Genomic DNA, 26,500 nt, shown 5'->3' with positions numbered 1-26,500 from the left:
AGATACAAAATGTTTCATAAATAGAAAGATCATCACAGTCCTGGCTATAATGGTGACAAAATAGAATGAGCACAAAATAAATGATTTAAGAATAGTCAAAAGATCCATGGAGGGGTCGTCACGATGGCTCAGGTGGTGAAGGTGGCAAGCCTGAGAATCTGAAGAGTTTAATCCGGGGTTCCATGAGTGAAAGGAGCAAAACTGACGCCATATTGTCCTTTGACCTTTAACCTCCATATGCTGGCACGTGTGCCTCACTCCCCACAAATAAGTGTTAAAAAAGAAACTTGGGTGAGAATAATATTGAGCCACAGTTAGTAATTCAAATATGAAATATAGTAATATCTGATCCTTGCAGCAAGGCAAATAAGTGCTAACAAGCTTAACTATTGGAAGGCCGTGTCAAACGGATGTGTTGCAATAAATTTGTTCCGGTGAGAAGAGGAAATTGGTGAAGATGACCATGAACTTTAATCCAGGCAGAAAGAACTATCAATATGTTTATAAAGAGCTAAAGATTACTTTTAAAAAACCAGCCTCACAAATCAAGTGAGAAAGGGCACTAATATTATTAAGGATGCTGATCTATAGGAAACAGTCTCGAGCAAGATTTGCTAGTCACACAGAAACGCCAACAGTAAAGACCGAAACTGGTAATCAGATCATTTCCAAGATGACTGGGCAACCAAGAACTAATCTGCATCCACAACACTTTTCCAAGTAAATTGCCCCAAACAATGAAAAAAAAAAGTGACCAAAATTGATTAATTTGTGCACGATCGAGAAGCGAATACAAGAAATAGTGCTTAAATAGCTCTGTAGAAACTTACCCGAAGAGGAGAGTCGTATGAGGTTTTGGGATTTTCATTATTGCCACCGACAACCACAGAAGGATCGTCACACAGGAGATCCTGAGGGGGAGCAATCTCTGGCGCCACGTGGAGAAAATTAAACCCAGCCGCAGTCGTGGAATGCGAAGCAACACATAGATTATAGGAATAGGGCAAAGTCCCCTCGCTGCAGTTGGGAGGAACCACAGGCTGAGATTTCCAGCTGAGACCAGGCTGAAAGCAGCCCCAGGCAGCTGAGCTGGAGGAGCATCGCAGGCGCAGAGTAATAGCCAAAATCACTGCCAAGAGGAAGAGTATTGAGATCAGGGCCAAGGCCACCACCAGGTAAAACTGAAGCTCACTCTGGGGGTCCGATGGCAGAGGGTCATCGCTGAGGTCTGGCAGGACCTCCTGCAGGCTGTCAGCGAAGATCAAGTGCAGTGTGGCTGTCGCCGAGAGTGGTGGCTGCCCACCATCACGCACAGCGACCAGAAGGCGCTGTCGCGCAGAGTCTCTGTCACCCAAGGCACGCGCTGTGCGGACCTCGCCAGTGCGCAGCCCGAGGCTGAAGAGTCCGGGATCGCTGGCCTGCAGCACGTGGTACGACAACCAGGCATTGTGTCCGGAATCGGCGTCCACCGCCACCACTTTGGTGACCAGGTATCCGGGCTCCGCGGCACGTGGCACCATATCAAAGAGCGCAGAGCCGTCAGGCTCGAGCGTGGGGTACAGCACGCGCGGCGCGTTGTCGTTGCGGTCGCCCACCAGCACGCGCATGCTCACGTTGGCGCTGAGCGCGGGCGAGCCCTGGTCACGCGCCTGCAGTGTCAACTGGAAAGAGCGCAGCTGCTCATGGTCGAAGGCGCGCTGTGCGAACACCACTCCACTGTCCTGGTTCACGGATACGAATGATAACAGCGCCTTTGGGTCTAGGTCGCTGGCTATGATGGAATAGGAGACCTGACCATTGGATCCCAAATCCGGATCAGAGGCGCTGACTTGAGTGATGGAGGCTCCAGGTGGGTTGTTCTCAGCCACGTGAACCAAGTAGGAGGCCTGGTGGAAAACGGGTGCATTGTCGTTGACGTCTGTGATGTGCACAGTAACCCGTGTCTTGGATGAAAGGGATGGCTTGCCCCTGTCGGTAGCTGTGATAGTGACGTTGTACTCTGAGGTCTGCTCCCGGTTCAGGGCCCTGTCTATCACTAGCTTGTAATAATTCTTGGAGGTGGGTTGTAATTTGAAGGGGAGTTCTTCCTGAATATGGCATGTCACCAGACCATTTTGTCCAGAATCCTTATCTCGAACTTTAATGAGGGCTATTACTGTTCCAAGGACCGAGTCCTCTGGAACCTGGTTAGAAAAGGACATGAATGTCACCTCTGGGACGTTGTCATTCTCATCAAGAATTTCAATCTGAACATTACAGTGAGCCGTGTGCACTCCTCCGTCCCTGGCTTCTACACCCAATATGTATCTGCTCTTTTCTTCAAAATCCAATGTACCATTAGTTGTAATAGCTCCAGTATTTGGATTGAGACTGAAGACGAGGTTAGTACTTGCTGGACCGTTTAGGAAGGCATAGGTGATCTCTCCGTTAACATTCTCATCTTGATCTGTGGCTGTCACTTGCAGGACGAAGGTTCCCAGGGGCGTGTTTTCACGGAGGCTAGCTTTGTAAATGTCCTGACTGAACACTGGGGCATTATCATTAGCATCGGTGACCTTGATCCAGATCTGGGTGGTACTGCTCAGGGGTGGGTCTCCCCCGTCGATGGCGGTCAGGATTAAGTGGTGGGAGCTCTGATGTTCCCTGTCTAGAAGTTTTTCCAGCAGTAATTCTGGGTATTTATCTCCATCGGGACTTTCCTTCGTTGACAAGGAGAAGTGTGAGTTGGGGCTGAGAGTGTACATCTTCAGTGAGTTGCTTCCCACATCGGCATCGCGTGCGGAGTCCAGAGGGAATTTTACCCCCGGTAAGGCTGACTCACAGATCTCCAGTTCAATGCTTTTCCCAAAGAAATGTGGCGCATTATCATTAATATCTTGGATGGCAACAATTACATGGAAAATATTCATCGGGTTTTCAGTAACGGATTCAAACTCTAGTGCACACTCAGATTTCTTCCCGCAAATCTTCTCTCTGTCTATCCTGCCACTCACTAGCAAATCCCCACTCTCCGCACTAACGCTGAAATAATCCTCTGCACTAACTCTCAGGTTTCGAGCTGGCAATTCCTGGACACTGAGTCCCAGATCCTGGGCTAGGTTCCCCACAGGAGAGCCCTTGGCCAGCTCCTCCGGAATGGAGTAGCGGATCGGCTGGGAGATGGCGCCGCAGAACAAAGGCACCAGGAAGTGAAGCAGTACCTGGTTTGCCATGGTTCCAACGCCTCTGGGGTTGCTCTGCCGTTCTGAGCGCGCAGGGAAGCTTCTTTTTGCGTTTTTTTTTTCTTGGATTTTTAAAAAGATAATCTGTGACCTACCTGGATGTGGGTAGGATTTGTCAGGCGCTTGAAGGAGCCGGACGGACGGATGTTCTCATAGGTGCAGGAAAAAGCAGACAAGCCCTGGCTGGACTCGGCTGAACAGGGAACCCCTCTCTTCTCTTTGGTCAACAGCGGCGCCTAGAGGTTGTCTTGTAAAACTGCGTATCGTGCAGCTATTAATCCTCAAAGCTTTTGTTTTGACTTTTAATTTGTTTGAAGGAACCAGGCATTTACATTTTCCTTTAGTTTTGACATTTTCTTGTTTATCATCATTTCATGAATGTTTTCGTCACTATACATTCATATTTTTCATTTCGCAAAGCGTGCTTTTTTTTTCTTCCTTTTTCCAGTTTTGGAGAAAAATGCCATCAATGACTTCACTCTGTGGCACTATTAACTCAGGTCTGACTGTCGCATCCCAAAAAGTGAGTGGATTTTTACCCTCATTATTCAGTGAACTCTGACCTTTACCTTTCTTCAAGTTTATTGAAGTAACTTCTTTACTTAGCATTTTAGTTCCTCTGTGTATTTTATCAATTCAACAAAACTTCTCAAAGATAGTCTTTGCAAGAGGAGTGGTGTTTCCAGAGATATTTTAATGCACGGATAGTCTTTGCAAGCCATACTATTTCCAGCTAGGTATATCAGGGCCTGATAGCCTATTAAAGGTGGCAGTGTAGTATTTAGGCTTTTATGATGGTGAATCTTGCATAAAACATATTTATTTTATGAAACAAATTCTTTCTAAATATGCAGTACTCTATAAACCAAATTCTTACTTCAATCGGTTAAATGTCAGTAATTAATAAAGTTATTGATTGCCAGTAAATTTTGGCAAGACATTGACAGTCTTTAAACATTTAATTTTATTATTTCCAATTTATCTTATTTCTTTATTTTGTGTTTAGGTGTATGTGTATATGCATGTGCACTCATGTGGAGGTCATAGGACACACTGGAGCCGGTTTCTTCCTCCCATCGTGTGTGCCAGGGACAGAACTCAGCTTGCCAGACTTGGAAGCGAGAGCCCTTACTCCTGAGTCATCTCACTGGACCCAAGCACTCCATTTTAGAACATGATCCTGGACTTAGGTAACTCCAAAGCAAATTTCCTTATTTCTAATGCAAAAACAAATCAGATGACAACGGTTTAAATGCACCTCTTAAGTTTCATCCATTAGAACCCCAGTCTCCCAACCCATGGTATAACAACATCTGGAGGCAGGATCTTTAGGACATGTTTGGGCCAGGAAGGCTTTGCCTTCATTGGTGAATCAGTGTTTGGATGTTGGATTATCATGTAGCTGGCTCTGTTATAAAATAGCAGTCTCTGAGATATTTGCTTTGTTTTTATCATATGATGCCCAACATGTGATGCCCCCTGTCATGTGACGACTCTGAAGGAAAAGCCCCAAGCAGATGCTGAGCAGATGAGAACGCCATGTTCTTGGACTTCTCAGCTCCCAACAACCAGATAAATGAATCTTTATTTTAATGATAAATTTCCACGTCTCAAGTATTTTCTTAGAACAGCAAAAGTCAATGGGAAGTTATCAGCTCATGGGTTTATTTCACCGTTCTGAAGCGCTCAATCATCTCCAGTAGAAATAGATTATATTTTCCCTAAGATTTCCTTTTTCTTGTTTTCTCTGCTTCCTGCCTTTACATTCCTTTCTACAAGATTCCACCATATAAATAAATCTTTAATGAGAATATAGTTTTATGTGCTTACAGATATTGTCTTCGGGATCTATTGACTCACACATTTCAATGTTATAGTTTCTAACATATTAAGGGAAAATTCGTCCCTTTGAGATGCAATGAAATACATTTAGGCTTGTTTTTGGATAACCCTCTCTTGTAGCTACAAGAGTAAAATAATTTCACAGATTTGAGAATGGACCCACAACTTCTGACTAAGGAAAGTTCTAGAACATACACAGGATTCCTATTTCATTGCTGAGATAGATGGTCTAGGGATCTCTTACAGAGTCAGAGAAATATTTTCCTCCTGTTTTGAAATAATATTTTTTTTGTGTTGGCATATATTCATTGTATATGAAACTGGACTTCACAGGACATTTTTACACAAATATATATTGTACATTGGGCATACGCCCCTCTATCCACCATTGCCTCCTTTTTCTCTCCCTTTCTCTCCTGTTAGTCCTGCTTTCCCTAACAGTCTCACTTTTACTTGCATAACTCTCTCTCTCTCTCTCTCTCTCTCACACACACACACACATATCATTTTATGTATCTATATAAAACTTAGTGTCCACAAATGAGAGAAGTCATAGTATTTGTCTTTCTGAGATTGACTTATCTTGTTTAATATTAACTAATACAACTTAACTATCTACAGTTGCATTCAGTTTCCTGCAAATAACAAAGCTTCATTTTTCTTTATGACTGAAAAATTCCACTGTGTGTGTGTGTGTGTGTATATATATGTGTATATATATGTATATGTATATATATATATATATAAAACATTTTCTTTATTTATTCCTCTATTGGTAGATATCTAGGTTACTTAGTCATTGTGAACAGTTCTGTAATTAACATTGATGTGCAAATATTTCTGATATGTTGACTTACAGTCCTTTCGGTAAATATCCAGGGGTGACACAGCTACAGTCCAGGTTTAAAAAAAATTCTTAAAGGGTGATAAATACCAGTTCATGATTCATATGGTTTAGGTGAGTAACTTTCCACCCTCAGACAAAAAAGATAAAATCAACACATACACACGCACACACACACACGCACACACACACATATTAGGCACAAGGGTTTAATGATCTGACTAATATCTACTTTTCCTTTTGAGATAGTTCTTGCTCTTTTGCCCAAGTTGGTCTTGAACTCCAGTCTTGAGTAATGTCTCCTCCATAAACATACTGCTATACCTGTCTCCTTCACTTCTTATCCTATGATTTTTATGTCCTTAGGATATAAAGACTGGCATGTGGTGCCTCCCAGAACTGGGGAGGCAGAGGCAGGAGTATTTCTGTGAGTTGGAGGTCAGCCTGGTCTACAAAGCACTTCCAGGACAGCCAGAACTGTTACATAGAGAAAACCTGTCTCAAACAAAACAAAAGGAAACAGAACAAAACAAAACAAACAAATGATGTAAAGACTGTGGTCTGACTTGGAAAAGTTCTGACAAAATCTTAGGGAAGCATAAAATACTTTGCATTTATCCTGTCTCCCTACTTGTTTGTGTCAGTCAGGATGGGTTGATGGGCAGGAGTGATCTAGTTCAAATCACAGGGGTTAATACGTGAAAGAGCAGCTGAGGTCCAGCTCAGTGGTCCAGCAGGTGGTCGGCTGGACTCTGGATTCTACCCCAGCCATTGAACAGGGAGAATGAAACTGTGACAGGCCCATTTCTCACAGGTGTGTGCACCATTGTTGGGTCACCTACAAGGCTCTTCTCTCATTACAGTCACTCAAGGACATAGGTCGAAGGAGCAACCATAACTTCAAAGGGTAAGGGAGAGAACCGGAATCCTCATAATGACAGAGTTACCCCTGGAAGTGCCATGTTACTGCCAATACTCAACATATTGACCAGAATGACTACCTAGGCCCACTTAGCCATAACAAGGCCAGGAAGTGCAGTTTTCTCATGGCCAAGTGGGACACAGTTAGAGAAAACATGATGTACAATTACATTGTTGTTTTAAGGTTTTATAAGAACCACACTGGCAAATAAATGTTCATAACACTCAAAGGAGTGAACTCACCTCAAGTAGGTTGGGGTCGTCTTTTGTTTCAAGTAAATCTTGCGATGTTATAAGAGGCTCGCTCTTCCCGCAGCTCTCCTGGCTGATGAGCGTGTCTGCATAGTTCGGTTGTGGGAAAATCAGGTGACTCTTCCTAGAGCCTGCGGTAAGAGAAACTTCCTGGGAATAGGTCTGCAGGAAAGCTTGCACCCCATCCAGACCCACAAAGTGAGAGGCTGGTACGCCAGCCAATCCATTTCCTGAGGCTTGTAGCAGGCGCGATGAATGCCAGCGTCGTAGCCTGAGCGCCAGCAGCACAATGACAAAGGCCAGGAAGATACAGGAGACCACAGCTACTGCCACCACTAGGTAGAGTGTGAGGTCGGAATCTTTGGGATTAGTCGGGGTGTGGATGCTTTCCAGGTCCCCCAGGATGTCAGGGATGCTGTCAGCCACTGCTATGGTGAGTGTGACAGTGGCAGAGAGAGGGGGCTGGCCGTGGTCCTGCACAGACACCACCAGGCTCTGCTTCAGGGCATCTCTGTCCAGCAGGGCCCGGGCAGTGCGAACCTCGCCTGTGTGCAGCCCCACTGAGAAGAGCCCTGGCTCGCTGGCCTTGATCAGGCGGTAGGACAGCCAGGCGTTCTGTCCTGAGTCTTTGTCCACTGCCACCACTTTTGTGACCAGGTATCCAGGATCAGCAGAGCGAGGTGCCAATTCAACACCAGTGGAACCATCTATAGGGAGGGCAGGATAAAGGATCTCAGGCATGTTGTCATTCTGGTCCAGCACAAATAGGCTCAGTGTCACGTTGCTACTGAGTGGAGGGTTCCCACTGTCACTGGCTGTCACCAGCAACTGCAGGTCTCTAAACTGCTCATAATCAAAGGAGCAAAGAGCATACAGGACACCAGTATTGGAGTTGACAGAGATGTAGGTTGAAAGTGGCACCCCCTGAAGTGTGTTCTCAGCCAATGAATAAGTAATTTCTGCATTCTTGTCAGTGTCTGGGTCCCGTGCCGTAACGGAGAAGATGGAGGCTCCCCTAGGATTATTTTCTGGAATATAGGCTGAGTAGGAGGCACGGGTGAAGGTAGGAGGGTTGTCGTTGATGTCCGACACAAGCAGAGTGATACGAGTTTCCGTGGACAACGGTGGTTTCCCCCCATCGGTGGCTCGTAGACTGATATTATATTGAGACACCCGTTCACGGTCCAGAGATTTGGCTGTCACTAAGCGGTAGTATTGGTCTATTGATTTTTCTAGAGTAAAGGGCAGATTGCCTAGGACAAAAACCATGACTTGTCCATTCTGGCCAGAATCTCGGTCATGTACGTTGATGAGAGCAATTTCTCTTCCAGCAGGGGCTTCTTCTGGGACTGAGCCTGTGAGAGAAGTGACTGACACTTCTGGCGCGTTGTCATTCACATCCAGAACCGTGAGGAGAACCTTGGCTCTTGAAAAAAGACCCGGCCCATCTTGTGCTTCAATTTTGATTTCGTAGAACACAGCATCCTCATAATCGAGACTTTTTAATATCGATATATCTCCAGTCACCGAATCGAGATGGAAAACCTGAGCAATTTTTCCAGGCATTTTATCCAAAATATAGGAGACTTGGGCATTGAATCCCTCATCGGGATCAGTGGCGTTCACTGTGATCAGCCGGGTGCCCACTGGCACATTTTCCAGAACACTGACATGGTACTCTGGCTTAGTAAACACGGGCGGGTTGTCATTTGCATCCACGACTATCACCTTGATGCACAGCTTGCCGGTGTGAACAGGGTCTCCACCATCAGAGGCAATGAGATCAAGCTGATGAACTGCCTTTTTCTCGCGATCCAAGGCTCGCTCCAGCACTAGTTCTGGGTACATGACGCCATCGGTGACACTGTTCACAGCTAAGGAGAAGTAGTCACTGGGGTTGAGCTTATAGTTCTGCAGGGAGTTCATGCCCAAGTCTGGGTCAAATGCAGTCTTAAGTGGAAATCGAGTTCCAGGAATTGTTAGTTCACCAATTTTTATTTCCAATTCCTCTGTTGGAAAACTAGGCGCATTATCATTAATATCGCTGATATCGACTTCTACCTCAAATATTTTCAGCTTATCCTCTACAAGGATGTTAAAGCTGACGAGACAGGGCGCGCTCTGGGCGCACAGCTCCTCCCGGTCTATCCTGCCTGCTGTGACCAAGCTGCCGCTTCGCGGGCTCAGAGAGAAAAGCTGCGACCTACCTCTGGAGACAATGCGGACTCCGCGTTCCGCCAGCTCGCGAGGCTCCAGTCCCAGGTCCTTGGAGATGTTGCCCACGAAGGAGCCTTTGTCCAGCTCCTCCGGCACCGAGTAGCGGATTTGCCTGAAGCCAGTCGCACTCAGCTGCCCCAGGAGCGCGCACAGCAAAGCCAGGGCTCCGGCGGTTCCTAGTCCCAGGCGGATCATTTCCTTTCTTGCTTTTTTCCCTCTGAATTCCCACGATGGGTCCTAGCCTTACACCCTCATGGAACTAAATCTTTCATGGGCTTAATTCACACACCACAGAGCTGGCTGATGCTGTGGTGTGAGCTTGATAGATGCTTCTGTCTTTTTAGACTGTTCTTGGCGTTTCTCTGCAGCAGGGAAATGGTGGACTGTGCGTCAGCGGCGCCTTTTCTTCTTGCATGGTCAACAGCGACACCCAGAGGCCTAATCAGTCACTGCACACTTCTAGGTAAATCCAAATAACCCTTTGCTCCTAGCTTCAGTCCTTTCCGTTGGAGGCAAGGGAACGAGCACTGATTTCACATAACTGAAGTGATATTTGTTAAATTGTGTGGCTTCAAGTTATTTTTATTTGACATGCAGCACTCCAACCTTAACTCCACTTATACTGCTTCAACATCAGCCATATTTATGGATTATAATTCTTGAAGTTGGTCTTTGATATCTTGACATATTAGTTTTAATACTTTTCACTTAACTGATTCGTTAAAAGGACACACGGTTGGATGTCAGACAATATGCTTTTTTTTAAAAAAAGATTTAATGTGGAATATGTAGATCACCAGTTCTGTCACAGAGTTTATGCTGATGAAAAATCACTTGGGGCTTACCGTGCGCTGAAATAACTAGCACAGGGAGAGTGGCCGAGGAGGACGGGAAGGTCTCCAATCTGGCTGTGGGGTTTAGCGAAGGCCTTATTGAGAAGTGTGAGAAGAGTGGACCAGGGGAAAGGCGTGGGTGTGAGAGAAATCACAGACCTCGGGCTACTGGAGACATTCACCTTGCCCAGGTGCAGAGGTGTATGAGGACATCTTTTTAAAAACTACAGGTGACGCTGGTAAAGATAAGCTTGTGTTACCTCCAGAACCCCCTGTCCTGTATATTTTCTTCTTGTAGCACAGAGATAGAAACAAAGATAGGCATGGCGGTACATGCTTTTAAGGGAGAGAGCATTAGAGAGGCAAGGGAGGGTGGATCACTGTGAGTTTGAGACCAGTCTGGTCTACATAGAGAGCTACAGGCCAGTCAGGGTTACACAGTAAGGTCTTGTCTCAAAATAAAACAAAACAAGTAGAAATAAAACAAAAAATGTCATTTCAATCATGATGCATTGTAGATGTATCCATAAGGTGTTTATTCTTAGGGGCTACTGCCTCAAAAGGAACTCTGTTTTTAATTTTCTTCTGTTTATACTTCATTATATGCTTACATGTAAAGATATTGTGGCACTCTGTTCCAAAGTGAATTCTGAGTTTATCTCATAGATACTTATGCACTACTAACAAACACATGGAATACATTTGCCCCAAATGTTCTAGCAGACACTCTTGGATGTAATAAGGACTCCAAGCACCATAGGAGATGTAAATCTACCTAATACAAGTTTCAATTAATGCATGGTTAATTTCCTGATGAAAACAAGCTGATTCTTAGCATTGGCACACCCACTGTTAATAAGTGTATGATCAACACACTAAAACCAACACAGGAGGAACAGAGAAGGAAAACCAAGTGTTTATAAACGGAAGGTTTTTGGCATCTGATGCAAAGGAAACTTGGGGAAAACAGCAATTGTATGATATGGTCTCTGAATCCCTTCTATCGTCTCTGTATATACCAAGCATAAGAGTTATTTTTCAGGACAGCAAGTCAGTATGATTTCCAGATCTGAGAAAAATGAAGTTTCAGTGAAGAGAAACCTGCTACTGCTACTTTACCAGCTTACTATTGGGTGCACAGTAAGCTCCCAAGGAGCACGGAGCTACCTCCAGAGACTGCTGTTTGCAGCTAAGCAGAGACACCATGGCATGAAACTCTGAAAGGAACATATATCCTAGGGATGGAGGCATGACTCGGAGGCAAAGCACGTGCAGAATGAAGTTTTGGTTTCAATATACACCACTTATGCACAAACATATATGGGTTTGAGATGTAGCTCACGGTGAGAGTGCCCGCCTATGGTATACAAGGCCATGGGTTTGATTCCTAACACTGAAAAAAAATGCATTTTTCTTGTTTTGTCTTTGAGACAGGGTCTCATTTTGTAGTCTTGGCTCTCTTGGAGCTTGTTATGTAGATGAGATTTGCTTAGAACTCACAGAGATCTGCCTATCTCTGCCTCCCCAGTACAAGTGGTTAAAGGTGTGTGCCACTATGCCCAGATAAAATTCCTTCATTTAAACAGATATGGGTACGCAAACTAAGGAAAATAGGTAACTTCTCTGAAAATCTGAAGAAGAAATATTAAGATCAAGTGTGAGAATCACTGGGCAGTTGCGGCGCACACCTTTAATCTTAGCACTCGGGAGGCAAAGGCAGGCGAATCTCTGTGAGTTCAAGGCCAGCCTGGTCTACTAGAGCTAGTTTCAGGAGGGCTCCAAAGCTACACAGAGAAACCCTGCCTCAAAAAAAAAAAAGAAAAAACAAAATAAACAAAAAAGAGAAAGAATCGTCAACCAAGGTGTTTCATAATTTATACACAGATTCAACTATAAAGCAAGCCTTACATTCAAAGGAGGAAGAGTCTTCAATTAATAGAAATCCAATGTATGCATTGCACACACACACACACACACACACACACACACACACATTATATAATGCATACATTGCAGTGCTGGGAACCCATCTCAAGGTCCAGTGCATGCGGGGCAGGTAAAGTACCACTGATCACCAGCCCCAACCTTTCCCATGGATGGGAAAATTAAGAAACCAGTGCATTGCTAACAGTACTCTTTTGATGATTTAAATGTCACCATCAGCTATTAATCAATGATTTCCATTCATTCCACAATGATTTTAACTTCCCGTGCCCACGCGCACTCAAAGCTACCTGGTAATTGTTCACCTGGATTCACTTAAGCTTCAGTACATCTTCAAGGAAAAGCGGGACTAAAACACACACATATTAAATACCCGGGGCAACTAAATAAATAGGTAAATTTAGCAAAACAACATGAGCGTATTTAAGAAAAAGTTACCTGAGGGGTTTCTTCTCTTTTATCATCGAGTAGAGACTGGGGTGCTGAGAGGAAGTCAGTTTTCCCACAGCTCTCCTGGCTGATGAGAGTGTCTGCATAGTTTGGTTGAGGGAAGATGATATGGCTTTTCCCCGAGTCTGCCGTGAGTGAGACTTCATGGGAATAGGTCTGCAGGAAAGCACGCACCCCGTCCACTCCCACAAACTGTGAGGCAGGGATGCCCCCTAACCCATCTCTTGAAGCCTGGAGCATGCGAGACACATGCCAGCGCCGCAGCCTCAGTGCTAGCAGCGCGATGACGAAGGCCAAGAAGACACAGGAGACCACAGCCACTGCCACCACCAGGGAGAGGGTAAGTTCTGAATCATCAGAGGTGGCAGGGGTCCTGATGCTGCCCAGGTCAGCCAGGACCTCAGGGATGTTGTCAGCCACTGCTATGGTGAGTGTGACAGTGGCCGAGAGAGGAGGCTGGCCGTGGTCTTGCACAGACACCACCAGGCTCTGCTTCAGGGCATCTCTGTCCAGCAGGGCCCGGGCAGTGCGAACCTCGCCTGTGTGCAGCCCCACTGAGAAGAGCCCTGGCTCGCTGGCCTTGAGCAGGCGGTAGGACAGCCAGGCATTCTGTCCCGAGTCTTTGTCCACTGCCACCACCTTAGTCACCAGGTATCCAGGTTCTGCAGAGCGAGGTGCCAATTCAACACCAGTGGACCCGTCTGTGGGGAGGGCAGGGTAAAGGATCTCAGGCATGTTGTCATTCTGGTCCACCAAGAACAGGCTCAACGACACATTGCTGCTCAGTGGAGGGTTTCCACTGTCCACCGCTATCACCCACAGCTGCAAGTCTTGGAACTGCTCATAGTCAAAGGAGCGGAGAGCATAGAGGACTCCAGTGTCAGAGTTGATGGAGACGTACGAGGACAGGGGCGCCCCTTGAAAGGTATCTTCAGCTAAAGAGTAGGTTACGTGGGCATTGTCATTGCCGTCAGGGTCATAGGCCAGCACTGAAAAGATGGAGGTGCCCCTGGGATTGTTTTCAGCAATGTAGGCAGAGTAGGCCCCCCGGGAAAAGGAGGGTGGGTTGTCGTTGATATCCGCCACCTGCAGTAATAGGTGGGCATCTGTGGACAGAGATGGGTTCCCTCCATCCTTGGCACTTAGAGTGATGTTGTAAAAGGAGAACTGCTCCCTGTCAAGAGCTCTGGTTGTAACCAGTCGGTAGTAATTGTCCACTGACCGTTCCAACTTGAAAGGAAGCATCTCAGGAAGTGAACACGTGACAACGGCATTCTGCCCAGAGTCCCTATCGTGTACATTGAAAAGTGCAATCACGGTTCCTGGAGTAGAGTCTTCAGGAACAGAAGCAGTGGCGGACGTCATGTAAAATTCCGGGGCATTGTCGTTGACATCTAGAACGGTGACAATGACCTTCGTCCTGGTCAGAAGGCCTGGGCCATCCTGAGCTTCAATATCGATTTCATGGAATTTAGCTTTCTCATAATCCAGACTTTTGGTGATTGTTATATCTCCAGACGTTGACTTTAGCTCAAATACATCTGCAGTTTCTCCAGGGGCTTGCTCCTGAAAATAAGTCACTTGAGCATTGTATCCCTCATCCGGGTCAGTGGCTGTCACTGTGAGTATCCGGGTGCCTATAGGCATATTCTCAGGAACGCTCACACGGTACTCGGGCTGTGTAAAAGCAGGAGCGTTATCGTTCGCGTCCAGGACCTTCACGCGGATGCGGCAGGTGCCGGATCTCACTGGATTTCCCCCGTCGAAGGCTACTAGAACAAGATGGTGAACTGCCTCTTCCTCGCGGTCCAAGGCACGCTCCAGCACCAGCTCTGGGTATTTGTTCCCATCGGCCCCAGTTCGCACATCTAGAGAGAAGTGGTCATTTGAGTTGAGTTCATACTTCTGGAGGGTGTTCTCACCTATGTCCGCATCATGCGCACTCTTAAGAGGGATTCTGAATCCTGGTGTAGTCATTTCGCTGATTTTTAGTTCCGGCTCCTCTACTCCAAAGCGAGGAGCATTGTCATTAACATCTGTTACCTCCACCTCTACGGAATAAATAGTCAGTTTATCTTCCAGTAGTAGGTTAAAGTTCATCAGACAGGGTGTGCTCTGGGCGCACAGCTCTTCCCGGTCTATCCTGCCTGCGGTGACCAAGCTGCCGCTTCTCGGGTTCAGAGCAAAGAGCTGCGACCTACCTCTGGAGACGATGCGGACCCCTCGTTCTGCCAGAGCTTGAGGCTCCAGCCCCAGGTCCTTGGCGATGCTGCCCACGAAGGAGCCTTTGTCTAGCTCCTCAGGCACAGAGTAGCGGACCTGTCCAGCTCTGGCCTCCCACAGGGAGGCCCAAAGGGCGCACAGCATGATCAGCATTCTGTACCGGGGCAGCTTCTGCAGCGTCGCCATTTCCCTTCTGCAGCCGAGTTTCCTCCGAACCTGCTTCCAGCACGGTGAGTCCAGTCCTTACTCCCCCAGGGTCTGAGACGACCGGTTCCAGGTCACCGAGGAGAGAGAACTAACGGACGCTGCTTTCAATTTCCTTGCATCTTCTCTGGCCGGAAGCTGCTGACAAACCGCCAGTCCTTTGTGTTGTGCCAGCCCTTCAGTGGGATTGGTTGACTGTCTTTTACTCCTTAGGTGGTCAACAGCGACGCTCAGAGGCCTAGCCAGTTTCTGCACTCGCGCAGGCAAACCCATTTCATGTTTTCCTGTGACTTAACTCTCAAGAATGACTCTTTACACTAAGATGCCGTATTATTTACAGTAGAAGTAAGCATTTAAAGGTAGGGACTTCTTTTCACAACTTCTATTCACAAGAATAGTGTAAATATACGTAACCTGAGATGGTTGCTACGAAAGTATTGCAGAACGTTTAAGGCTTAAGCCAAGGGCTGTTGGCCTTGATGCCTCACACTGTCTCCCGAACCTTTTCTTATCTGTGCTCAGACAAAAAGGTCAACATTGGCTTGGCTACATTTTCTTATACGGTAAGTGTTCTGAATTTTTGTGCTCTGTTGCTTAGCATTTAATGCCAACACTTGATATGTAAATTGTTGATCATCAGGCACTAAACAGCACGTGTGCCTGACACAAGGTTTGATTGACTCTTAGTTGGAGACCAGTTCTCAGAAACTTTTAGGGTGGGGAAGATGAGGAAAGTAAAGAGGATCTTATTAAAGAGTATCGATGCCAGATTTGGTGAAAAGCACTGACCCCTGGGGACATGCAGAGGAAGGGGACCCAACTTATGTTTGAGAGTCAAAATCGACCTTTCCTGAATGCTACTTCATTTGAATCCCGACAGGTAGGTAGAATGGATCAAGAACAAGGCTGGGGTAGCAAAGAAACTCAGAGCCAATGCTTGGAGCTGGATACAGCCAGGAACATCATGGATGAGGAAGGTTTCCATGTTGAACAAAGCTCAGACAGACAGGGTACTTTACACTAAGAATCTGTCACTCAAAGTTGTTTGAGACTGTTAAGTCCTCTTTTCCTTTCTGTGTTTAGTCTTGCCCGGATGATGTCATGGATGTCTTCTTACTCCTGTTTACCTTACAGATACAAACATATTTATGCATAATGCATTTATTTAAAATTACACTTTGAAATATTTCAAGCTTATAGACCACTACCGAAAGTAATATAACCAAACTCTGTGCACATAACAGTAGGCTTTATTTAATTTTAATATCTTATCATATTTAAATAAGATGGATGTTTAGACTTTTTATTTTGAAAAATTTTCAGAATTACAGAAGAGTTGCAAAAACAGTATAAATAAATCTCATATAGAGCGGTTCCTTGGTAGCTGAGGGGGCTTGGTTCTGTATCTGATGGTGCTGGAGTCCCTTGTGTAAATGATGCAGAAGGAAATGATCTGTGTACACTCTTCTGGGTAGTTGGTCATCTCACAATTATACATGCTAAGATAACGTTAATAGTTGATGAACATGTTTAAGAACTATGTTAAGTTTTCCAAATACTTTCAACTTGTGATGTAGATGTAGGTTCATGCAGTTGGATTTATTCATTTACATATGAAGTTCACTGTATTCTGTGCCCCACATTACCCCGAATGTTAACACTTTATTTTCATGCCCCCATGGATTCCATGTAAGTTGCAGACATAATGTCCCTTTACTTTTTCTGAATTGCTTCAGTACCAAACTATAAAATCAACTTGGCATTGATGCAGTTTCATTATTTAGCCTATGGCTCTTAGCAATAATTTGTCAGGTGCTACAATGTCTTTTTATAGCAAAATAAAATATTTTTCAGGCCTAGGATCCATATCACAAAGTTTCTTCTGTGGGTAGAATTCGAACACGTCACCAGGCTTTGACATGGGAAGATGTGGTCAGTCAACTATAAAACGTTCTCCCTTGTTGGGGGTGTTAGATTCCTTCTCCTTAGGTTCAGATGGTGCAGTTCTGGCAGGAAGATGTAGGAATGATGTTATCTTCTTAGTGCATTTTCATGGGAGCCACATGGTGCCTTTGTCCCAGTACTGTTTTTGATAACTTTTCAATCACTGGTAACATTCTAGAAATTTTCTAGTTATTTGTACTTTTCTCTGTTGTAAACTTACTATTTATTAATTGATAATTAACTTGTCTAGTCCCCTCCTCCTTTTTTGCTTTCCTTCCATCTGTTACTTTTTCTCTCTTGATTTGTGGTTTCTTATGGCTTCTTCGTAGTATGTTTTTTGAAATTGATGAATGTGAGACTTCCAACTTTCTTTTCAAGATTGTTTTTGTCTGTTTGGAGGCATCCCTTGAGATTCCACATAAATTTTAGGGTGGAATTTTTCATTTCTGCCCCCCAAACCCCATTATTAGAGTTTTGATATGGATTTCAGTGAGTAAGTAGGTTGTTATAATTAATTCTGTACACTTCTATTTATTTTATTTTTACATTTTTAACTGTTGTTATACGTGTAGGGAGAAAGCCCGTGGAGGCCAAAAGACAGCATCAGAGCCACTGAAACTGGGGCCACAGGCAATTGAGAACCTCTTGAGCCTTTCTCTTTGTTTGATCTTTGCTTTCTTTGGGAATTATACTAAAATCAGGTATTATCTTCAAAATTGTGTTTTTAGGTGATGGGAGTTAATAATTATCTACCCATTTGACAACGCTTTCTTTTTTATAATCATGACCAAGTCATTTCCTAAATGAATTTCTCAAACACTACAACTAGTGCTTGTTGCTGTAACCACGACTTTGTTTTTTGTACTAATGGTCTACAACAACTGCTTTCTTTTGTGCATGTGTGCACATGAATCTTTAACTTCAACATTTCAGTATAAATTTAAGAACCTATCTTGTCAGTAGAATATGGATTTTTTGAGACAGGGTTTCTTCGTAGCTTTTTTGGTTCCTGTCCTGGAAGCAGCTCTTGTAGACCAGGCTGGCCTTGAACTCAGAGATCCGCCTGCCCCTGCCTCCCGAGTGCTGGGATTAAAGGCGTGCACCACCACCAATATGGAATATTGGTGGTGGTGCTTAGAATATGGATTTTAAAAACCAACCAATTCATTAATTTGTCTTTAAATGTTAAGAGCTAAGCAAATGCAGGGATGAAATAATTTATTATTTGAGAGTGTAATTTTGTACTCAAAAAGAAAATAAAAATCCAGAAGACATGCAGCAAGAATGAATTCCCCTTGAAAGCCACCAGAGAAGAAACAGAGTACTTAAAAAAATGACAACGTGATGACAGAAAATTTCTCATTTGTAATAACCATAAGTTATAGGAAGACAACATATTTTGAAATTTAGGCTTATACATTTATTTTAAGTAAAAGAATTTCTTTAAAAAGTGTTCTCACCTACTCTACTTCCTTATTGTTTTTCTAGCCTGAGCCCCCTCCCCCCCACCTTGAAACAAGGTCTCATGTAGCCCAGAATAGCTTCAAACTGGATATGTAGCTAAGAATGCCCGCTCTTGCCTCAGTTTCTTAAGTACTGGGATTATAAGCATGTGCCACCATGCCTATCTTCTATTGGTTCTGAAACTTATCAGTCATATATAGTGGTGGTTCACATCTGCAGTCCCAGCCCTCAGAAAAAGACAAGAAAATCACAAGTTAGAGGTCAGCCTGAGCTACACAGCGAGTTTCAGCCCAACTGATGAGTATAGTGAGAGCCAACTGAAAAACACTGCTCAGGTTCCGGGCAATAACTAGGCCTCTAGAAGTGCTTCAAGGCCGCGTGGCGGTGCCAACCTGAACAGCACAGCTCCATGAGCAGACGCACTGTTCACTGCATCTGTGTTCCTCTCCCTTGGTCTTCAGCTTGCAACAAGAAACAAGCACAGGGATCGGCAGGGAAGATTTCACACACCTGATGGTTTTCATTGCTTATATTGGTTTCAATCAATAATCCAACCCTAGGCCACTTGACAAGAATGAAGTAGTTTTGTTTATTTTACACTGCTGGCCTGCCACCCCTGTTTAAATAGCTTTAGATCAATTCATGATTTCTTGATCTATCTCTTGTCCATCTAGATATTTTATTTCACTATTCTAATGCTTTACTATTTTATGTACCTGTTCAATTTGACAGAACAGAGTAGATGTAACAAGACATGAATTTACCCTGCCATAAATACACTTCCTTTTTTTTTTGAGACAGGGCCTTACTATGTAACCCTTGTTGGCCTGTAATACATTATGTACACCAGGCTAGCCTTGAACTAACAGAGAACTGTCTGCCTCTGTCTTTTGAGTGCTGAGATTAAAGACGTGTGCCACCGCACCAGATCTTCACAATACACTTCTTATGAAGCATCAATATAGACAAATATGGAATATGTCTCAGTTTTGTCATTTTCACCACACACACACGCACACACACACACACACACACACACACGCACACACACACACACACACACACACACCCACACACACACGCACACACACACACACACACACACACACGCACACACACACACACGTGAGGGAAGCTTTAAAACTGTTTTATAAGTTTTATAAGTGTGTGACAAAATTTCTGTCCATTTCATAAGTTATTTAAAGAGATAAATTTTTAAGCACACATAAAATCTCTCAGTGAGAGGTTGTAGACTAAGATGTTTAGCAACAACATCAGACTGTATGGATTATTATCATTTTATATTAGCACAAATAAAATTAAGACTTTTGATGATTCTCACCACTATCACTTCTGAATAAGTGGATAGTCAACTCAGACAACAAAATGATTTAGCCAGATTTAAGTGATAAATAGAAGACAAATCTGTTTCTAACGCAGTTCTCTTTCCCAAAGGCGACAGGCCTCACCATTCGGAACATCCCTGGAATGCCTATAGAAATCTAAAAGGGCAGGTCACCTGCGTTGTTGCTATATGCCTGAGATATCAGCATTCTAGTAGTGGGAGGCAGGAGGATTATAATTTAAAACCATGCTGGGCTACAAAGTAAGTTCAAATAAAACATTAAATTGAAAGTAAAAAAAAAAAAAACAAAATGAGTTCCAGGCCAGCCCAGGTATCTTATCAAGAACTTGTCAAAAGAGCAGCACTCACCTAGCATGCAGAAGCCCTTAGGTTTAATTTCCAGTGGCATGAAACAAAAATAAACACACCCAACCACTACTGGGTGTAATGGAACATACCATTTATAGAAAACAGGGAAAGCAAATATATACAGACATGAAATAGTTTCATTGATATAGCTATTAAGGTCATTACAAGTTTACCTGAGAAAGTATTTCCTCTTTATCTTCAAGCAGAGACTGGGGTGCCGACAGAAATTCCCCTTTCCCACAGCTCTCTTGGCTGATAAGCGTGTCTGCATAGTTGGGCTGTGGGAAGATCAGATGGCTCTTGCGAGAGTCAGCGGTGAGTGAGATCTCACGGGAATAGGTCTGTAGAAATGCATGTACCCCGTCAACACCCCCAAAGTTGGAGGCAGGAATGTCAGCCAAGCCGTTTGCTGCAGTGTGGAGCAAGGGCGAGGAGTGCCAGTGTCGCAGCTTGAGCATCAAGAGCATGATGACAAAGGCTAGGAAGATGCAGGAGACCACAGCCACTGCCACCACCAGGTAGAGTGTGAGATCTGAGTCCTGGGGATCGGCAGCTGTCCCAATGCTGCCCAGGTCGGCCAGGAGTTCAGGGATGCTGTCAGCCACTGCTATGGTGAGTGTGACAGTGGCCGAGAGAGGAGGCTGGCCATGGTCCTGCACAGACACCACCAGGCTCTGCTTCAGGGCATCTCTGTCCAGAAGGGCCCGGGCAGTGCGAACCTCGCCTGTGTGCAGCCCCACTGAGAAGAGCCCTGGCTCGCTGGCCTTGAGCAGGCGGTAGGAGAGCCAAGCATTCTGTCCCGAGTCTTTGTCCACTGCCACTACCTTGGTCACCAGGTAACCAGGCTCGGCAGAGCGAGGTGCTAGTTCCACACCAGTGGAGCCATCTGTGGGAAGGGCAGGGTACAGGATCTCTGGGGCATTGTCATTTTGATCTATCAAGAACAGACTCAGAGATACATTGCTGGTGAGTTGTGGGTTCCCACTATCGCGAGCCATCACTCTTAGCTGCAAATCCCGGAACTGCTCGTAGTCAAAGGACTGCAGTGCATAGACAACGCCAGTGTCAGAGTTGATGGAGAAGTACGAAGACAAAGGCACTCCCTGAATAGTGTCTTCCATGAGGGAGTAAGTCACTAGTGCGTTCTCATTGTGGTCAGCATCCTGGGCCTTCACTGAGAAGATGGAAGCCCCTCTGGGGTTATTTTCAGGAATGTAGACAGAGTAGGAGTCCTGTTCAAAAACTGGAGGGTTATCATTGATATCCGTCACTAACAGTGAGATATGAGCTTGGGTAGATAGGGGTGGGGTTCCCTGATCCGTTGCTGTTATTGTGATGTTGTGCCCGGAGCTATGCTCTCTGTCCAGTGTTCTTTCTGTTACCAAGCGGTAATAATTGTCAACTAATTTCTCCAGTCTGAAGGGTAGGTTTCCAGGAATGGAACAAGTGGCATGACCATTGTTACCAGCGTCTTGATCATGCACACTGATAAGGGCAATTATGCTCCCAGGAGGAAAGTTTTCTGGCACTTCGGTAGTGACAGAGGTGATTCCAACTTCTGGGGCATTATCGTTAACATCCAAAACAGTGACCAGCACCTTAGCTCTAGCCATGAGTCCAGCACCATCCTGGGCTTGAATTTCCATTGGATAAACTTTATATTCTTCAAAATCTAGTGGTTCTTTATTCCTTATTTCTCCTGTGTAAGAATCCAACTGAAATTTCCGGACCACACTGTGGTCTACATTGTGAAAGGAGTATGTTACTTTGCCATTGGCTCCCTCGTCCGGGTCAGTAGCATTCACCTTGAGCAGCGGAGTGCCTAGTGGGATGTTTTCTGGGACACTCACGTGGTACTCTGCCTGAGTAAATGATGGCGGGTTGTCGTTCACATCTACCACCTGAACACGGATCTGCAGAGTCCCTGAGTGTACGGGGTTACCCCCATCAGAGGCAGTGAGAACAAGGTAGTGGCTAGCATCTTTTTCTCTGTCTAGAGGGCTCTGCAGCACCATCTCTGGCTGTTGTGCTCCTTCAGGTCCCTGTTGCACATCCAGGAAGAAGTGAGGGTTGGCGCTTAGCTGGTAGCTCTGAAGTGAGTTTATACCTACATCAAGGTCTTGCCCAAGAGGCAGAGGAATCCTGGTACCCGGAGTCGTTATTTCACTCATTTTTAACTCCAGCTCTTCTAACTGGAATTGGGGGGTGTTGTCATTAATATCAATTATCTCTACTTCGATAGGGAAAAGCTTCATTTCATCCTCCACGAGGATGTTAAAGCTCACGAGACAGGGCGCGCTCTGGGCGCACAGCTCCTCCCGGTCTATCCTGCCTGCGGTGACCAAGCTGCCGCTTCGCGGGTTCAGGGAGAAAAGCTGCGACCTACCTCTGGAGACGATGCGGATCCCCCGCTGCGCCAGCTCACGGGGCTCAAGCCCCAGGTCCTTGGCGATGTTGCCAACGAAGGAGCCTTTGTCGGTTTCTTCCGGCACCGAGTAGCGGATGTTTCCAGCCCTGGCTTCCAGGAGTAGCTCCAGAGAAAGGCACAGCAGCATCAGCCGGCTCCAGCTAGTTAGTTTCTCTGGAATCGCCATTGCTCTCTGGCTTCCTACTTTTCTCTCAATTTGTTATCAAGGGTATTGTTTTTCTGCTTTTCCAGGATCTTCTTTATCTTAATAATGAAAATAATTACAGCAGAGAGATGTCCAGAAATATGCTGGGCAGTTGCAGGCAGACATTTTCAGTCTGGCATGATGGAGAGTCTCAGAGTCACACGGTTTTTTTTTTTCTTCCTTCCTTCCTTTCTTTTTTTTTTTTTTTAATTGGGCGGGTAGTGTAGAGCATGCATCTCCCAGGTTGGTGAACAGCGGCACCCAGAGTCTTAACAAGTTACTGCACTCCTTGCAAAGTAATCACCTATCGTAAGTCCTGGTTTACTGCCAGGGAAACAGTAATTTTTTTTACAATAGTATTTATGTATGCATGTATGTATATGCACATGCATGTATGTATTATATGTAAAGAAGAAGCAATGTTCATTTCCTTATAGCTATATTGTCAAATTGTATTGCTTTTAAGAACCCGGTAGTCCAAATTATCTGTTTTCCCTGTGTGCTACTGAAAAATTAAAATATTTCTCTAACCCCAAAGAGGGGAAAATCAGCCTTCCATTTATTCTGTTGTATAGCTTGACTACTTGATAATTTCTCAGGCCACAAAGAGAGGTTTGGAGGATGAAGAAAACACTAGAGAGGGAAAAGTCCACTTTCAGATTTCAGAGTGGAGTCTCAGATCTGGACCACTCCATTTTCCTTCCACTTGGCTTTGAAGATTTTCAGAACCCTGGGATTTTGAAGACCACGCTAAACCATATCCTCATTCTCCTTCTTTTCTGAAGCAGCTGCACTAAGAAAGATTTAAAATTCCCCCAAAGGTAATAAATTTTGAATAGGATAAATTCGGGGTCTTGGAATCTCGTTAAACATGTTGCATGAGTATATAACTTATACTTCAAACTCAAAAGACAGAGAAGTTGTGGTATTATTCTTTATAGATGAAAAAGCCACATTTTATGTTCAGGGAGACTGTGGGGATGATAGTTGTCCCACACTCATGCATTGTATCCTCCAGGAGAAGGTGGCTTTATTCAACAGCAATGTCTTGTAACTAGGGTGATGAAGATGTCACTTTCCTTTTGTTCATTGTTTGGAGATGTGTGGCAGCTACAGTGGTGAGCCCATCTCGGCTCATTGCAGGCTGGCTGGGAGCCCTTCGCAGCAGCCACGGAGCTCAACATCTTGTCCTTTCACTGCGAAGAGGATAATGGAACACTAGTGAAGTCCAAGGTCAAAGTAGGTAAAGCAGATATGTTATCCACTGAGTTTGCAGAGGAAAGCAGCTTCTGAGAAATGCCTTTAAGGACAGTAAGACATCTCTGCTCTGCTACTGGATCCTGAGAGTTCTTGGAAAGTCTGGAGCCCTTTAGAGCTTGGAGCAGAACTGGAATATTTAGAATGGTGAACAAGGCCGAAGATGCAGTCAACAAACTGACAATTGCGATGAATGAGTTGGATCTTAGCTTGAAGAAAAGCAGGAACGATCTGAGGATAAGGAGGAGTATCTTCCCAACTTCATGCCAGTTTCTATAGACTTGGTTTGCTACAGAAAAGAACTTCCAGCTAACACTGCTCCTTCTGCTGAAAGTGCTCTGGTGGTAGGTAGTTCTGAGAACTAGTCTGCTTTATCCTGAGCATCGCCTTGGCCTTCAGATCAGCTGCAGTAAGGGCAAACCTTTGCCGACTCTCACATATTCTGAACTACTAAGGGATTACATTCAGTGAAAGATATGTTTGTTGGGTAAGTGAGATTCTGACAGATATGGAAAGTTGCTTGTTACTTTGTTCAAAAAACATGAAATGGGAAAATGGTTATTGTTTTCAAACCAATTTAAACAGAACACCCTGAAAATGCAATGGGAGAGAGGCGACGGCACAAGGAGAAAATGATTTGGAATAGATGACAAAACAATTAGCAGAGAGGTGTGAAGATCTGAGAAGGGACAAAAATTAAGACGTTCTTGGGATCATTAGTCCGCCCACAGTAGCGCTGGGAGGATGATGGGAGTCATTCCTTTCAAAGTCAACAGTGCAACCTAACGGTAAGAGTATTCCTCTGAGGTCAAATCATTTAAAGCCACATGAACAAACCAGTATATATCTTATAAATTACAGATGCACACATATACATGTATTTCCAGTCATTTTATCACACTCCATGGTGCTCTGATGAGCTCTGAAATACTTGTGCTAAGAAGTGCATTCCAAGGTCAGAACAATCACAATTCTTTTGTTTGTTTTGTGGTGATTAATTCTACTAAAAAGGGAAATTATCAGTGCACTGACTAAAGTTCACTTATACATCCCCATACAGAAATCATGACTCGGGGATTACAGTAATAAAATGCTATTTTCTGTGAAGCACTAGTATGGATTATTTGAATATTTAAATATACTAGGGATCTTTTCATTGGGGAGAAGTATTTTCCTGTAAATATATGTTAGTGTTACGATTTCTTAGGTATTGTACTTTATAAAGGTAGAGCTTTGGATGGAGGTGTAGCTCAGTTGGTAGTTTGCCTAGCATGCTCGAAGCCCTGGGTTCAATCCACAGTAATGAGAAATCCAAGAGTGGTGTGCATGCCTGTAATCCTAGCAGAAAGCTTGAAGCCATCCTTGGCTTACACAGTGGGTTTGAGTTCAGCCTGGGCTATAGGAGACTGTTTCAGATAAAAATGAAATAAAGATAAGGCAAAAAGGAAAAAAATTGAGCACATATTAATAAATGACTAACGAAACATAAATTTTCTTATGCAATCATTATAACTTAAATTTATTTCTTGTCTGCCTTAGGTAAAGAAAAAAATTGTCTACTTAAATTATAAGTCCCATAGATTTTGTTGATCTTCCATTGTTATCATTAAAATCTAAGACTTTGTAAGTATTTAACTTATCCTTGATAAAGAAGGTTACTAACTACAATGTCTCAAATTAAGAGTAATTTATTTCTCTCTATCTGACAGGAATATGGTGTTGGCACTCTAGAGTCTGGCATTTCAGGAACAATTGAGACAGATGTTGGCAGCCAACTAGATATAACCATGAAAGATTCAGAAAATGAGGAAGGAAAGGAAGAAATTAAGGACAGTTTCTGTTCTTGTATAACTACACAGTTTCTCAGACTCTCAAAGACAAATATATAGACCTCAAGGGTAGTAACTTAGCATTGCAATACATCTCTTTCATTGTTGCAAGGAAGGAACTCTTTAATAAAAATAAGACTTTTCAGAACATATTAGGATATGTAAACTTCTTCCAAAAGGAATTGTGAACTAAAGAGACAAAATAAGCACACATAAAAATAATCAGTAAGTTGGGCAGTGGTGGTGCATGCCTTTAATCCCAGCACTCGGGAGGCAGAGACAGGTGGATCTCTATGAGTTCGAGATAGTCTGGTCTACAGAGTGAGTTTCAGGTCAGCCAGAGCTACACAGAGAAACCCTGTGTTGAAAGGTCGAAAAAGAAAAGAAAGAAAATCAGTAAGACAAGCAGGAGGAAGTTTAAAAGGCTGGATGCACTAAATGAGAACATTCGGAGTCACATGTATTTATTTGACTTTAATATAAAATCTAAAGCTTCATTGTTGCCACTCTGGGCAATGTCCAGGTGTAAGCTGTTCCTGGAATTAATATGAAGAAACTAAAGAATATAAAGAAACTAAAATCTGAAGATTTTACAATAGGAGAAGCCATGCACAGATTCTGGTAACGGGTGAGTCTCTGTGAATATAGGAGCAACTCCAAAACCATCCTTCAGAGAACAGGTTGACAGATATCCCTAGTGCTGGAGCTAGGACGTTACAGGTCCAAGAC

The 26,500-nt window shown here is 44.2% G+C and overlaps 4 protein-coding genes across 4 annotated transcripts; all 4 read right to left on the bottom strand.

Moving 5' to 3' along the window:
• Positions 1-806: 806 nt before the first annotated feature.
• Positions 807-3,212, bottom strand: LOC121442962 (protocadherin gamma-B1-like). Its single transcript, XM_041644606.1, has one exon. The coding sequence runs from the start codon at positions 3,210-3,212 to the stop codon at positions 807-809; it is 2,406 nt and encodes an 801-aa protein (XP_041500540.1).
• Positions 3,213-7,044: 3,832 nt separating this feature from the next.
• LOC121443040 (protocadherin gamma-A3-like) lies at positions 7,045-9,492 on the bottom strand. Its single transcript, XM_041644728.1, is given in 1 exon segment — positions 7,045-9,492. A coding segment is annotated over 1 exon segment (2,448 nt).
• A 3,005-nt stretch (positions 9,493-12,497) lies between these two features.
• Positions 12,498-15,230, bottom strand: LOC121442961 (protocadherin gamma-A2-like). The gene has a single exon (XM_041644605.1). It carries the CDS (start codon positions 14,931-14,933, stop codon positions 12,498-12,500), a length of 2,436 nt encoding a protein of 811 aa, XP_041500539.1. The 5' UTR covers positions 14,934-15,230.
• Positions 15,231-20,181: 4,951 nt separating this feature from the next.
• Positions 20,182-23,239, bottom strand: LOC121443018 (protocadherin gamma-A1-like). The gene has a single exon (XM_041644700.1). It carries the CDS (start codon positions 22,665-22,667, stop codon positions 20,235-20,237), a length of 2,433 nt encoding a protein of 810 aa, XP_041500634.1. The 5' UTR covers positions 22,668-23,239; the 3' UTR covers positions 20,182-20,234.
• Positions 23,240-26,500: the final 3,261 nt, after the last annotated feature.

Source organism: Microtus oregoni, unplaced genomic scaffold (genome assembly GCF_018167655.1).
Source record: "Microtus oregoni isolate MIOR12 unplaced genomic scaffold, Mior012 000098F_ref0000018, whole genome shotgun sequence".
Lineage (NCBI taxonomy): Eukaryota > Metazoa > Chordata > Mammalia > Rodentia > Cricetidae > Microtus > Microtus oregoni.
This window is presented reverse-complemented; position numbering and strand designations above follow the sequence as displayed.

Coding starts and splice junctions, on each gene's coding strand:
- LOC121442962 (XM_041644606.1), bottom strand. CDS start 3,212: ATGGCAAACCAGGTACTGCTTCACTTCCTGGTGCCTTTGTTCTGCGGC.
- LOC121442961 (XM_041644605.1), bottom strand. CDS start 14,933: ATGGCGACGCTGCAGAAGCTGCCCCGGTACAGAATGCTGATCATGCTG.
- LOC121443018 (XM_041644700.1), bottom strand. CDS start 22,667: ATGGCGATTCCAGAGAAACTAACTAGCTGGAGCCGGCTGATGCTGCTG.